Source organism: Ammospiza caudacuta, chromosome 21, assembly GCF_027887145.1.
Source record: "Ammospiza caudacuta isolate bAmmCau1 chromosome 21, bAmmCau1.pri, whole genome shotgun sequence".
NCBI lineage: Eukaryota > Metazoa > Chordata > Aves > Passeriformes > Passerellidae > Ammospiza > Ammospiza caudacuta.
Genome location: NC_080613.1, coordinates 9,090,226 through 9,103,990, shown reverse-complemented (window position 1 = coordinate 9,103,990; position 13,765 = coordinate 9,090,226). Strand labels below are relative to the sequence as shown.

Below are 13,765 nucleotides of genomic sequence, written 5' to 3'. Positions count from 1 at the left end.
GGCGGGGGCGGGGGCCGGGGCCGTGCCTGTCCCGGGCCTGTCCCGGCGGCGGGGCCGGGCCGGGATGCGGCGGGGCCGGGATGCGGCGGGCGCGATGCGCGGCGGGGCGCTGGGGCTGGCGCTGCTCTGCGCCCTCTCCCTGTGCCCGGCGGCCCCCGAGCCGGGCTCCGGGCTGGACTCAGGTACGACCGGCGGCCGGGGGGGTCCGGGGGGTCCCGGGGGGCTCAGCGGGGCTGGGAGGCGGCGGCGACATCCCGGGCAGGGATGCGGGCGGTCCCCAAGGGATGCGCTGGGAGCCCGGCACGGCCGAGGGGGGAACGGGGAAAGGGGAGGGGGCTCGGCCGGGGCACCCGGGATCAGCGGGGAAAGGATGGGGGGCTCGGCTTGGACCCGCAGGAGGATGCGGGGAAAGGGAACCCCGGGGATGCGGCGGCGGCTCCTGGCGGTTCGGGTGAAAGCGACTCCCCAGGTGCCCCTCCCGGCCAAAAACGTTGTGGGGCAAAAAGGTTCTGCCCATGGCGAGAGGCGTCCCCCGGGAGCTGTCGGGGCCGGCAGGGATGGAGCTTTTTGGAGGTCCCTGTGTCACAGAGGTGCCTGGACGGGTCCCCCTCCCCGCGGGACAGAGCAGGGGGATTGCTGGGATTTGTGTGTGGCTTCTTGGGTGTCTCACATCACGGAATCACAGAATCCTAAACTGGTTTGGGTCGGAAGGGACTTAGAGCTCAGCTTGGTTCTCCCCCTGCCATGGCAGGGACACCTCCCACTGTCCCAGGCTGCTCCCAGCCCTGCCCAGCCTGGCCTTGGGCACTGCCAGGGATCCAGGGGCAGCCACAGCTGCTCTGGGCACCCTGTGCCAGGGCCTGCCCACCCTCACAGGGAACAATTCCCAGTTCCCAATATCCCATCCATCCCTGCCCTCTGGCAGTGGGAGCCATTCCCTGTGTCCTGGCACTCCATCCCTGGGCTCCCCCCACCATTCCTGGCTGCTCTGGTTCACAAGGAGGGGAATGTGAGGAGCTCCTTGGCTCAGTGGGAGCCCAGCAGCCCCCGAGCTCCTGGGAGCCACTTTTCCCTCAGGAAATGCCATACATGATAGTTGCAACCCCACTCTGCAAAGCACAAAACTCCCCCGAATCAACCCAGAAAATCCCATCTGGGAATGAGATCCAGAAAGGAAAGCGCACAAACAATTTGCCATTAATTAAAGCTGGAGTCGTCCAATTAAATCTGCTTAATTAAGGGATGCATCCGAAAATGCAGGGCTTGGCTCCTGCAGATGGCATTTCTTTCTTGAGGTTTTGGGAAAAGTAGGTTTGCAGGAAATTATCCTGCTGGAGGCCTGAGAATCCAAAATGTCATATCCAGCATTGGGCAAGGTGCTCAAATCTGGGGTCTTGGGAATGTGCACATGAACTTGGTAAATGAAACATTGAACCTGATGAAAATATGGAAAATTAGATATAAATTGTGTTGTATCAGTGCTGTCTGTGTATAATTGCATGTGGTTTATATATATTTTTATAAATATATTTATTTTTATTTAATCATGTTTGTGATGCTGATAATCTTAACTAGTTCCAAGTCCAGCTTCTTACAACTCCAGAAATCCCAGATTTGTACTCTTTGTGCCGTTTCCATTTGACCCTCCATTCTATGGAGTGTCAGGACGTCCTTAATTAGGCAAATATATGGAATTACCAATTTTTTTCCCCTTGACAAGAGCCTAAATTGTGCATTTAAAGTGGGATAAACACAGGGGTCACTGCCTGTGCCCCCAGCACAGAGAGCAGCTGGGAGCCTTCCCCTGAGGGCAGGGCATGGAAAACCCAACCCTGGGGGCTCTCAGGGGTGCTGGGAAGCCCAGACAGAGCCCACCAGGAGATTTTCACAACCCAGCTTTTATCCCTGAGCTCCTTCGTGGGAGGAGGAAAAATCCTGCCTGGGTTTGTGCTTCAGATCGGTTTGAAGGATTTCCTGATGTGAACTCTGTGTTTGCTGGGCATCATTTTCCAGCGTTTTCTGCTGGATGAAGGACCCTTTTCCCTAAAATCCTTTTATCTGGGAATAGGGAGGAGGTGGGTTCCTGCTTTCCCTCAAATACTTTCTCTTGATCCCTTCTCTTGTACCCCCCTTGCATTGACCCTGGTAAACCCAGGTGCCTCCGGCTTGGCTGCTTTGGGAAGTCCAGCCTGGAAATGGCCCCAGGGAACAAGAACAGCAGCTGCTCTACCAGTTATCCTGAAGTTAAGTCTCAAATCCCTGTTGCAAACCAGAAAGATGCTATAATAGAATTTATTCATCTTCAGTTGAGGGTAAAATCGGGATCTGAGAGCATGGGAAGACTTGGGAGGTGACTGTGGGTTTTTACAGGTATTTTTGGAAGTGAGCAGTTGTTGTTTCAGTGCCGTTGGTGGCCAGCTGTCCAAAGCACTCCTGTAGGAACCCCCCAAGGATGATTTTCCCTCTCTGGAGCAGAAGGTGCTGAGCCAGGGCCTGGATGTGGCACATGGGGGATGCTGTCCTGCTGTCCCAGCTGTCACTGCCTCCTTCCCAAGGGGACAGGAGCCACAATCCTTTTGGCAAAGCCCTGGGATGGGGTTTGGGGTGCAGGGACACTGAGGGTGGGTGTACATCCATCCTGGGCTGCCAGACCCAGTTGCTGGGATGGTGCTTTTGGCTCTGTTTAACTTTGGAGCTGTTTGGATTGGGTTGGAAAGGACATCAAAGCCCATCCAGTGCCATGGCAGGGACACCTCCCACTGTCCCAGGTGCTCCCAGCCCTGCCCAGCCTGGCCTTGGGCACTGCCAGGGATCCAGGGGCAGCCACAGCTGCTCTGGGCACCCTGTGCCAGGGCCTGCCCACCCTCACAGGGAACAATTCCCAATTCCCAATATCCCATCCAGCCCTGCCCTCTGGCAGTGGGAGCCATTCCCTGTGTCCTGTCCCTCCATCCCTTGTCCCCAGTCCCTCTCAGCTCTCCTGGAGCCCCTTCAGGCTCTGTCAGGGGCTCTGAGCTCTCCCTGGAGCTTGGATTGAAAAGTCTCTCTCTGTTTTAAGTCTGTCTCGTGCTGGATTATTTGAAAACTTCCAGCCCAAGCTTCCCAGCTGTTCCCAGGATCCCTGCCTTCAAAATGTTTTGGAAGCTGGAGTGCAGAGCTGATGTTTGGCTGCATCCCTACGAGATCCCTTCAGATTAGACCAAATAAAAACCCCAAAACTTCTGCACAAGCCTCATTTCCTAAAGCCTCTTTCCCTGCAGATCCAGGCCCAGCTCTGAGCTGGCTCTGGCACTCACAGCCCATGTCCCCTGTGCCACCACAGAGCACAGAAAGATGCCAGAGCTGCTTTCACCTCTATTTTCTGCACCTCAGTTGGTGGAAATCATCCAATTTAAACTCTGGAGTGGGGAAGGGTTTCAAGTGCTGTTCCTTAGGGGGAGATTTTCCAGAGAGGTGGAATGGATCATCCTGCAGCCTTGGGATCAGAGCAGCTCCCAGGAGCTGAGCTGGAGCACACAAACATCATTCCCATGGGAAGGGGGACAGTCTGGGCTGAGTGTCACACCTGCATGGACATGGTGTGGGCTGAGTGTCACACCTAAATGGACATGACATGGTGTGGGCTGTGTCACACCTGGACATGGTCTGGGCTGAGTGTCTCACCTGGACATGGTGTGGGCTGAGTGTCTCACCTGCATGGACATGGTCTGGGCTGAGTGTCACACCTAAATGGACATGGTGTGGGCTGAGTGTCACACCTGGACATGGTCTGGGCTGAGTGTCTCACCTAAACCTTGTCCAGACCCTCCAGCTCCCAGTGTCAAACCCAAACTGATCCAGGCTGGGTTTATGTGGAAGATTCCAGGGCAGACACAGAGTTTGGTGTGAGAGGCAGCTCAGAGAGGCTGCCCACACCTCCTTCCTCTGGGCAGGCTCCCAAAAAGCTCCTAATTCCTTGCAGGAGGAGCAGCCATCTGCTCCTGGTTGAGTCCTGGCCGTGGGTGACGTAACGTCGGTGCCTCCCTGGCTGAGGCAGCTGGGGCTCTTAGTGTGGATTCAGGGTGTGCTGTAGATGAATTTCTGTGTTTATTTACACATGACATGGCTCTCACAGCCAGCCCAGGGCTGGCACTGCCTGTGTGGGACAGGAATTCTGGCTGTGGTGCCCTGGCAGGAGCTGGGAACGGTTTTAGAGCTCAGCTCTGAGGAGGGGATGTTCCCTGGACACTGCAGGTTGTGGGGTCTGGGGCTCCTCAGGGGGTTTGGGGTCTGGGGCTTGGCTGGGAGGGAAAGCTGGGGGATATCAATGGATCCTGGGTGATGGGATGGGTCCTTGTGGCCCTGCTGGGTGCAGGGTCAGGGCTCAGCTTTGCTGGGAGTGAGGGAGGATTACAGAACCACAGAATCAATCACAAAATCTATCAGAGGCACAGAATCAACCACAGAGTCACAGAATCAACCACAGAACCAGAAAGTTACAGAATCAATCACAAAATCTATCAGAGTCAGAGAATCAATCGCAGAACCACAGAATCAATCACAGAGTCAATCACAGAACCACAGAGTCACAGAATCAATCACAAAATCTATCAGAGTCAGGGAATCAATAATGGAATCACAGAATCAGTCGCAGAATCACAGAACCAGTCACAAAATCAGTCGCAGAATCACAGGATCAATCACAGAATCACAGAATAAACCACAGTCATAGAATCACCGAATCGATCAGAGAATCACAGAATCAATCACAGAATCAGCCAGAAAATGACAGAATCTGCCGAGTTGGAAGGGACCCACGAGGCTCCCTCCTCCCAGGGAAGCTCTGGGATGTGTCAGGGGCTGTGCTGGTGCTGCAGCTCTTTCCAGGCTGCTGCACACGGGGGCTCTGCTCCTGTCAGCCCTGGCAGAGCGTTGGGGCACAGATCTGAGCACAGAAACCCCATTGCCTTCCCCTAAACAGAGGCTGCTCACCCAATCCACCACCCCACTACAGGCTTAGTGGGGTTCTTGGTGCTTTGCTCCCTGTTTTTAGAGAAACCCAGCTATTGTATTTGTGGGGTGCCCTGATGAAGGCAGGAATGATTAATGTGATTCCATGTTCTCACAAGGCTAATTTATTATTTTATGATACTATATTATATTACAGAATACTATACTATACTAAAGAATACAGAAAGGATACTTACAGAATGCTAAAAAGATAATAATGAAAACTCGTGACTCTCTCCAGAACCCTGACACAGCTTGGCCCTGATTGGCCAAAGAGTGAAAACAACTCCCAGCAGAATGCAATGGAACAATCACCTGTGGGTGAACAATCTCCAAACACATTCCACATGAGCACAACACAGGAGAAGCAAATGAGATGAGAATTGTTTTCCTTTTCTCTGAGGCTTTTCAGCTTCCCAGGAGAAAAATCCTGGGTGAAGGGATTTTTCCAGACGATGTGAATGTGACACAGCTGCCAAGGCTGGCTGTGTCCCTGTCACTGTCTGGGGTCTCTGTACAAATCACAAACAGGACAAGGCTGCTGGGAACGTGCCTTGAGCTGTTTTATTTTCCAGCATCAGTCTCATTACATGGTTATGACAATGGGAAGATCCCATCAGCTCACATCTCAGAGAGCAGACAAAGAACTTAATGTTACAACTTACTTTATAAGTTTTTTGACCAATCACACAAAGCAAAAGCACATTGACAGTATCTAATCATATAAGCACCTGTACCTTTGGTTAAATCAATGCTTATTTCAAATATAAGACCTTCTTGTAAGCGTTAAGGTACAGTGCACAGAGCTCCATTATTAAGCTTAGAACTTCCTTATATCTCACTGGATAAACTTTTCTGTAGCTTAGGGAGTTTTCTAGACAAGCATCAATACACAGATCATTGTTCTATTTGTCATTACTTTTCTACTTTTTAAATGTTTTTTCTGCTGACCTATCTCAAGGCTGCTGCTTAGCTCCGATCCCAGTTCTGCTGTCTCTGCCTTTTGCAGTTTTCCCCACCCCTCTGATTTTGTGGATCCCCACACGTCCCCTGCCATAGCCCAGGGTTCTCTGTGAGCATCCCCGGCCCTGCGGGATGCTCAGCTCGGGGCACCTGGGGACACTGGCACAGGGAAACGCTTCCTGGCCGGGGCAGAGCCATTCCTGTCCCGCTGCTCCTGCATTGTTGTGCTCAGGCTGCTTTCACGCTCGGATGGAAAGCTTTGCTCTCTTGGGGTCATCAATTAAGGGGAAAAGCCTCCCCAGGATTTAAGCACCCTCCTCCCGTGCCTTTGCCGCTGCAGGAACTCGAGAGAGCAACAAAATTACAAAAATCAGCCTCTGTTTAGCGCACCTCAACCCTGACAGGGCGTTCCTGTGCCTCAATGAGGGCAATTAGTGCAGCGCTAATTGCCGGCAGGGTCAGCCCCGAGGGGTGAGGGGGCAGCTCAGGACACAGAGCCCTGAGCCCGGGGCTGATGGGGACACGGGGACACGGCGCGTGCCGAGGGGACATGGGGGGACACGGCAGGACAGAGGGACGTGGGACATGGAGAGATGGAGGGACACGGCAGGACAGAGAGACATAGCAGGACAGAAGGACACAGTGCGATGGAGGGACATGGCAGGATGGAGGGATGTGGCAGGACAGAGGGACATGGAGGGATGTGGAGAGATGGAGGGACATGGCAGGACAGAGGGACACGACAGGACAGAGGGACATGGAGGGATGGATGGACACACAGGATGGAGGGACATGGCAGGACAGAAGGACATGGAGGGATGGAGGGACAGAGGAACATGGCAGGAAAGAGGGATATGAGGAATGGAGGGATGGAGGGACATGGAGGCATGGAGGGACATGGCAGGACAGAGGGAAACAGCAGGACAGAGGGACACAGCAGGACAGAGGGACATGGAGGGACAAAGAGACACAGCAGGCTAGAGGAACATGATAGGACAGAGGGACATGGTGGGACGGAAGGACATGGAGGGATGGAGGGGACACAGCAAGACAGACACAACAGGACAGAGGGACATGGAGGAATGGAGGGACATGGCAGGACAGAGAGACATAGCAGGACAGAAGGACACAGTGGAATGGAGGGACATGGAGGGACAGAAGGATGTGTTGGAACAGAGAGACACTGGGTTGGAGGGACACAATAGGATAAAGGGACATGGCAGGACAGAGGGACAAGGCAGGACAGAGGGGCATGGAGAGATGGAGGGACATGGCAGGACAGAGAGACATAGCAGGACAGAAGGACACAGTGCGATGGAGGGACATGGCAGGACAGAGGGACATGGAGGGACAGAGAGACACGGCAGTATAGAGGAACATGGGAAGGAATTGTTCCCTGTGAGGGTGGGCAGGCCCTGGCACAGGGTGCCCAGAGCAGCTGTGGCTGCCCCTGGATCCCTGGCAGTGCCCAAGGCCAGGCTGGGCAGGGCTGGGAGCAGCCTGGGACAGTGGGAGGTGTCCCTGCCATGGCAGGGGTGGCACTGGAGGAGTTTAATTTCCCTTCCCACCCAAACCATTCCATCATTCTCTGATTTCCTCTCTAAACAATGAAATGTGTTTATGCTGAAGATTAGGAGTACATGACACAGGTAATTTCTGCTCACAGTGCAAGAGATACATGTTATTTATTACTTTCTCTGCTTCCCTGCTGCTGAACCTTCATTTCAAAGCCACATTTTCCACGGCAGCTCCCGCAGGGAGTGGGAAATGCTTGATGAAAGAGGCAGGTTAAACGAGCTGCCATCCAAGGCAGGCACAGCAGCCAGGAGTGGAACCTTTCATTTGGCAGAGCTGAGTTATTAATACTTGTTTGAAGTGCTGGAATGGATCAATGAAACAGCTGGGCTTTGCCTGTGCTAATGCTGGGCTCTGTTCTGGCAGGGCTGAGGGAGATGTTCTGTAATGAGAGCTATTAAAAGGTCATTAGAGATGCAGAGGAGTTTTGAAGTCAGATCTCAGTTTCTGGCAGCAATTTTTGTGTGAGCAGATTTTTAATCAACTCCTGCACTTTTTTTCTTTTTCTTTTCCTCGTGGCTTTTTTTTTTGTTTTGTTTTGTTGTTTTGGGGTTTTTTGGGTTTTTTGTTTTTTGTTTTTTGTTTTTTTTTTTTTTTTCATTCCTGGAGCATTTGGATGGTTTTGGGTGTTTCAATCGGGTGTTTCAATTTTGAGGAGGGCAATTAAAGATGGGGTGGGATTCACACCAGGAGACAGGACATGGTGCCATTGTGCCACGTGGTCCCCCCTGGCCTGATGGTGACATTTTGAGGAGTGTGGAGTTAAAGTGAGATGCAAAGAAAAGGGACAAAGAGGGAAAACTAAAGGGTTCACACTCTGCATCTGGGGTTTGGGTGAAAAAGAAGGTGCAGGGCACTGCCCAGGGTGGGGTTGCTGGGGGGTCTGGGCAGGAACAGGGTTGGGTGATCTTTGTCACAGCCACATTCTCTGATAAAATCCCTTCACCCAGGGTTTTTCTCCTGGGAAGCAGGGGAGCCTCAGAGAAAAGGAAAACAATTCTGATCTCATTTGCTTCTCCTGTGCTGTGCTCATGTGCAATGTGTTTGGAGATTGTTCACCCACAGGTGATTGTTCCATTGCATTCTGCTGGGAGTTGTTTTCACTCTTTGGCCAATCAGGGCCAAGCTGTGTCAGGACTCTGGAGAGAGTCACGAGTTTTCATTATTATCTTTTTAGCATTCTGTAAGTATCCTTTCTGTATTCCTTAGGATAGTATAGTGTTCTTTAATATAATATAGTATCATAAAATAATGAATTAGCCTTGTGAGAACATGGAGTCAGATTCATCATTCCTGCCTTCATTGGGGCTCCCCACAAACACAAGAATCCCTCCCAGCTCAGGATATTCTGTGAATCCACAGCTGCTCTGGGCACCCTGTGCCAGGGCCTGCCCACCCTCACAGGGAACAATTCCCAATTCCCAATATCCCATCCAGCCCTGCCCTCTGGCAGTGGGAGCCATTCCCTGTGTCCTGTCCCCTTGCCCCTGTGGGGAGCAGATGCCAACCTGCTCCCACTGGGCAGGTCCTGGAAAATCACAGAACCACAGAAGCCTTTGGTGTTTCGCTCTTTATCAGGGAAAACCTTTCAGCTGTTAAAAAGGCTCTGAGCAACACCTTCTGTTGGGAGGGATGAAAGTTTGACAAGAAAGTCTCACAGATGTGTGTGCTTAGCAGAAAGACTTTTGAATGTTGAGTCTGATGAAGGAATAGAGGTGGAAGCAAGTTTTGATACTGAAGAAAAGAATTGCTGAGCCAGTCTCACTGGATAACCAAGGAGGCAAAGGGTGTGTTAGTTAGAAGGGGTTTTATGGCTTAGAGCAAAGGATAAACCCACCCCAAACAAGAAGATGCTTTTACCAAGCAGAAAGAGAGCACAGGCAAACAAGTCAGCAAAGCTGAAAGTAGAAAAAAGGTCTCAGAATTTTCCACTGCAAGAAAACTGAAAAACAACTTCTAGCTTAAACTGTAATGTACTGACTTTCAGTGACTGGAGAACAGTGACATGAACATGGTAATTACAGTAGTTATGATGGGCTATAGATAATAGTTAAGGTATAGATTGGTTCTGCTGTAGGAAGATGCTGAGCAAAGAAAAGTCTATAATGCATTGTAACCAAACCCAAAGGGTCTCCAGGCCTGCCTGCAGCTGGAGCTGACAGCTGTGGGCACAGCTCTGTCACCCACCACCCTGGGCTGCTGTAACACCTTGGACACAATAAACTGCATTTTGGAGAGCCCCGGGAGTCCCACATCTCTCATTTCAGCTCTTCCAGCCTTCCTCAGTGGCTCTTCCCAAAGCAGAGCTCAGGCTCCTGCTGGGGCACACAGAGCTCTGGAGCCACATGAATCCATCCTGTAATGCCTCACTTGTGGTTTTCCTCTCCCTTTGAGGAGACTTTGGGGAATCCTGCAAACCCTACACCTCCTGCAGTAAAAGTGCTGCTGATTTTCTCTCCCAGCTCTGCTGGTTTTAATTGTGACTCCCAGGCCAGCTCCAACAACCCACATGTTTCATGTATTTATTATTTCATTTGCTCCTGGCCTACTCCAAGGCTGCCTTTTGGTACTCTCAGCTGCTGGCAAGGCTTTAAATCCAGATGAGATGTTTTTCCTAAAGGGAAGGATGTTTTTATAAATTCAGCCACAACTGTTGGTCTTAAAGCCGGAATTGAGCTGGAGATTTCCTTTGGCCTGTTCTCTGTAGGACAGCAGAGCACAGAATCATGGAATTACAGAATGGTGTGGGTTAAAAGGGATGTTGAGGCTCATCCGGTGCCACCCCTGCCATGGGGACACCTCCCACTGTCCCAAGGTGCTCCAACCCCATCCAGCCTGGCCTTGGGCATTTCCAGGGATCCGGGGGCAGCCACAGCTGCTCTGGGCCAGATCTCAGTGAGGTTTTTTTTCCCTGCATGAATAGAAGCAGATCCCACACTCAGTGACTCCTGTATCACCATTTTTTGAGTGCTGATTGAGAAAAAGGGACCCAAAATGAAACTAAAGCAGGAAAAATGCTGTTCCTCACTGGTACAGCTATAGGAGGCAGTGCTTAGGTGTGATACTTGTGCTTTTTTCATTTAGTGATTCTGATTTTATATTTTCCTGTCCTAAATGTACCACTTGGCTGTGGCTCTTGGTGGGCAGGGCGTGATGGTGCTCCAGCAGCACCAACTGGTGTTACTGGTATAATTCCTTCTGATCTCTGGAAGAGCTGGGCTGCTAAAAAAATCCAGTTTATGGCTGTTGGGACATTGCAAGTGCATTTGTGCAGTGGCAGGAGGGGTAGGAGGTGTTTTAGGGACATTTTCAGGGCATTATTCACCTTGGAAGAGACTTCTGGAGATGGTGCAGCTGCTCTGGGCAGCTCCATCCCAATCCAGGGACCTGGGCCTGGCTCCCCTGTTTGCTGTGGGTCAGGAATAAATGTTTAAAACAGTATTTCGTGTTCAGACTCACATGTTTATTAGTTCTTATCTATATTACAGTCTCACAAATTGTGAGTTCTACAGCATCTCACTTACAAACTATATAACAGAGCTGTATATCTCTCTCTACAAAATCTTTTAAGGATAAAATTAAGAAATTATATTTAAATTATTTTTTTCTTTTCACTTAATAATCAGTCATTCATATCATACTTTTGACTTAATAATCAATCTACTCACAATGTAGACCTTTTTATTTAATTACACAATACTACCTAAATCTATAAAGAGGAAAATAAAGAAGAAAGAGCAGTTACTACTCTGAAATCTCCATTTTACCTTATATACATTACTAAACTTTAAACTCTAAGGTTTCTGCTATGTGATATTACACACTTCTATTTAAACTACACACCTGTAATCTTAGATTTATCATTCAATTTTAGAAGTTTTCTCTACAGCCTCAAGCCAAATGTAGTGTTGTTTTAAGAACCAATACCTATCAGTACAGAAATTTTAAAATTCTCAGCAGCCAGGGTTCCAACATGTGGGGACAGGAGTGGCAATTCCAGAGCTGTTCTGTGGCATTTCCATTTTCTCTGAAAAATTTTTTTTGCTCAGGATTTTTCTCCTGGGAAGCTGCGAAGCCTCAGAGAAAAGGAAAACAATTCTTATCTAATTTGCTTCTCCTGTGCTGTGCTCATGTGGAATGTGTTTGGAGATTGTTTACCCACAGGTGATTGTTCCATTGGATTCTGCTGGGAGTTGTTTTCACTCTTTGGCCAATCAGGGCCAAGCTGTGTCAGGGCTCTGGAAAGAGTTTTCATTATTATCTTTTTAGCATTGAGTAAATATCCTTTCTGTATTCTTTAGTTCGTATAGCATAGTATTCTTTAATATAATATAGTATAATAAAGTAATAAATTAGCCTTCTGTGAACATGGAGCCAGATTCACCGTTCCTGCCTTCCTCAGGACATTCCCAACAAATACAATACTGTTCCTTTGTGTCTGGGCTCTTGTTCCTGAGATTTGCAGAGTCTGGTTTTGTTTAGCTTGGTCTCCAGCCTTGGGGAGAAGGGGCTGGGGTTACATCAGAGGCTGCAGCTTCCTCCTGTCGAGGGCAAGGAGCCAACTGATACCAGAACGGGCAAAGCAGGCAGGGCTGACACACTCCAGGAGCTCCCAGGGCACGGAGACAGCTCCAGATTTGTCCAATTTGTGGGAATTGCAATTGTGGGAATTGAGAAAGAAGGGAAGGAGCAGGGGGAGAGGAGGCTGAGCCCAAAGCAGCTCCCCAGGGTGTGACAGGGATGCAGAAAGGAGCATCCCAGGCTGTCCCAGCATGTGGGGCTGCTCTGCCTCCTCCCTTCAGCCCAGGGACCCCCATCCCGTGCAGCTTCCTGCCGCTCCTCAGCCAGACATGTGCAAACGTGACCGGGAATCCACCCGGGATGGCTTTCCCTCCCCCGGGCTGGTATTTCCTCCCCCTGGCTGCCTCCCCCCTGCACGGCCCCTGCTGCAGGAACCCGGGCAGGCATCGCTGCTGACCCTGACCCCCAGCTCCCCTCCGGCTCAACAGGAGCATCTGGCAGCCACGTGCGGCCCAGGCCCTCCCAGGCTCCTTGTGTTCCCTCTCCAGCCCTGGTGTGGTGGTGGGGACAGCCCTCAAAGGGATCCCCCAAGGACAGGGGTGGCCCCAGCATCCCTGCTCCTCTCAGTTTTTCAGGAATAGGTTCCTCCAGCAGAAGGGTTTGGGGGCTCTGCTGGAAGTTTGAGTGTCAAAGGGTGAGGAGTGGTCCTGGATGGATCCAGCCTGATCCCCTCTTGGCTGCTGCGCACTCCTGGCTTCCAGGAATGCATTTTAGGGGATATTTTGAAGAGGAAACCCTTCTGGTTCTGGTGAATCCCCCCCTGATGCCTGCAGCAGCTGGGATGTTCCCTGGGCTGGGCTGCAGACCCGCAGGAGAACACCCCAGACCTCGTGGCTTTATCTTCTCCGGGCCATGAAGGAAGGGGAAAACAGCCTTTTCCTCCTCTTCCTCCTTTTCCATGGGTAACCCTGGGTGTCAGGGAGGATTCCTCCATCCAGAGAGCCAAGAGGTTCCTGGGATGTTTTATTGTATTTGCAGGGTGCCCTGATGAAGGCAGGAATGATGAATCTGACTCCATGTTCTCAGAAGGCTAATTTATTACTTTATAAAGTTAATATATTTATAAATATATTTATCTATTATATCTAAATTTTACTTATTATATTAAAACATATTAATAAAGTATATTTATAATTTATAAGTATATTATAAATATAATACATTTATATTATATTTATAATTTATTACTTTATATTACTATATTATATTAAAGAATACTATACTACACTAAAGAATACAGAAAGGATACTTACTGAACGCTAAAAAGATAATAATGAAAACTCCTGACTCTCTCCAGAACCCTGACACAGCTTGGCCCTGATTGGCCAAAGAGTGAAAACAACTCCCAGCAGAATGCAATGGAACAATCACCTGTGGGTGAACAATCTCCAAACACATTCCACATGAGCACAACACAGGAGAAGCAAATGAGATCAGAATTGTTTTCCTTTTCTCTGAGGCTTCCCAGCTTCCCAGGAGAAAAACCCTGGGTGAAGGGATTTTTCCAGAGAATGTGAATGTGATGATGTTTGGCCTGGCCAGGGGCAGGGGTGGCACAGTGGGCAGGGGACTTTGGGCAGGGGAGGATGGATCACAACCTCAGCAGCTCCTGGAGCTGGGAAGGGTCTCCCTGGGGCTGCTCCTTGCCCAGAGCCCC

General features: G+C 50.4%; 1 protein-coding gene across 1 annotated transcript in view; it reads left to right on the top strand.

The window, feature by feature from the left end:
* Positions 1 to 69: 69 nt before the first annotated feature.
* Positions 70 to 13,765, top strand: part of LOC131567031 (collagen alpha-1(I) chain-like) — an 84,527-nt gene continuing 70,831 nt past the window's right edge. Inside the window, exon 1 of the mRNA XM_058818511.1 lies at positions 70 to 182. Coding sequence (XP_058674494.1) covers positions 95 to 182 — 88 coding nt within the window. The 5' untranslated portion in view covers positions 70 to 94. The remainder of the gene's footprint in view (positions 183 to 13,765) is intronic.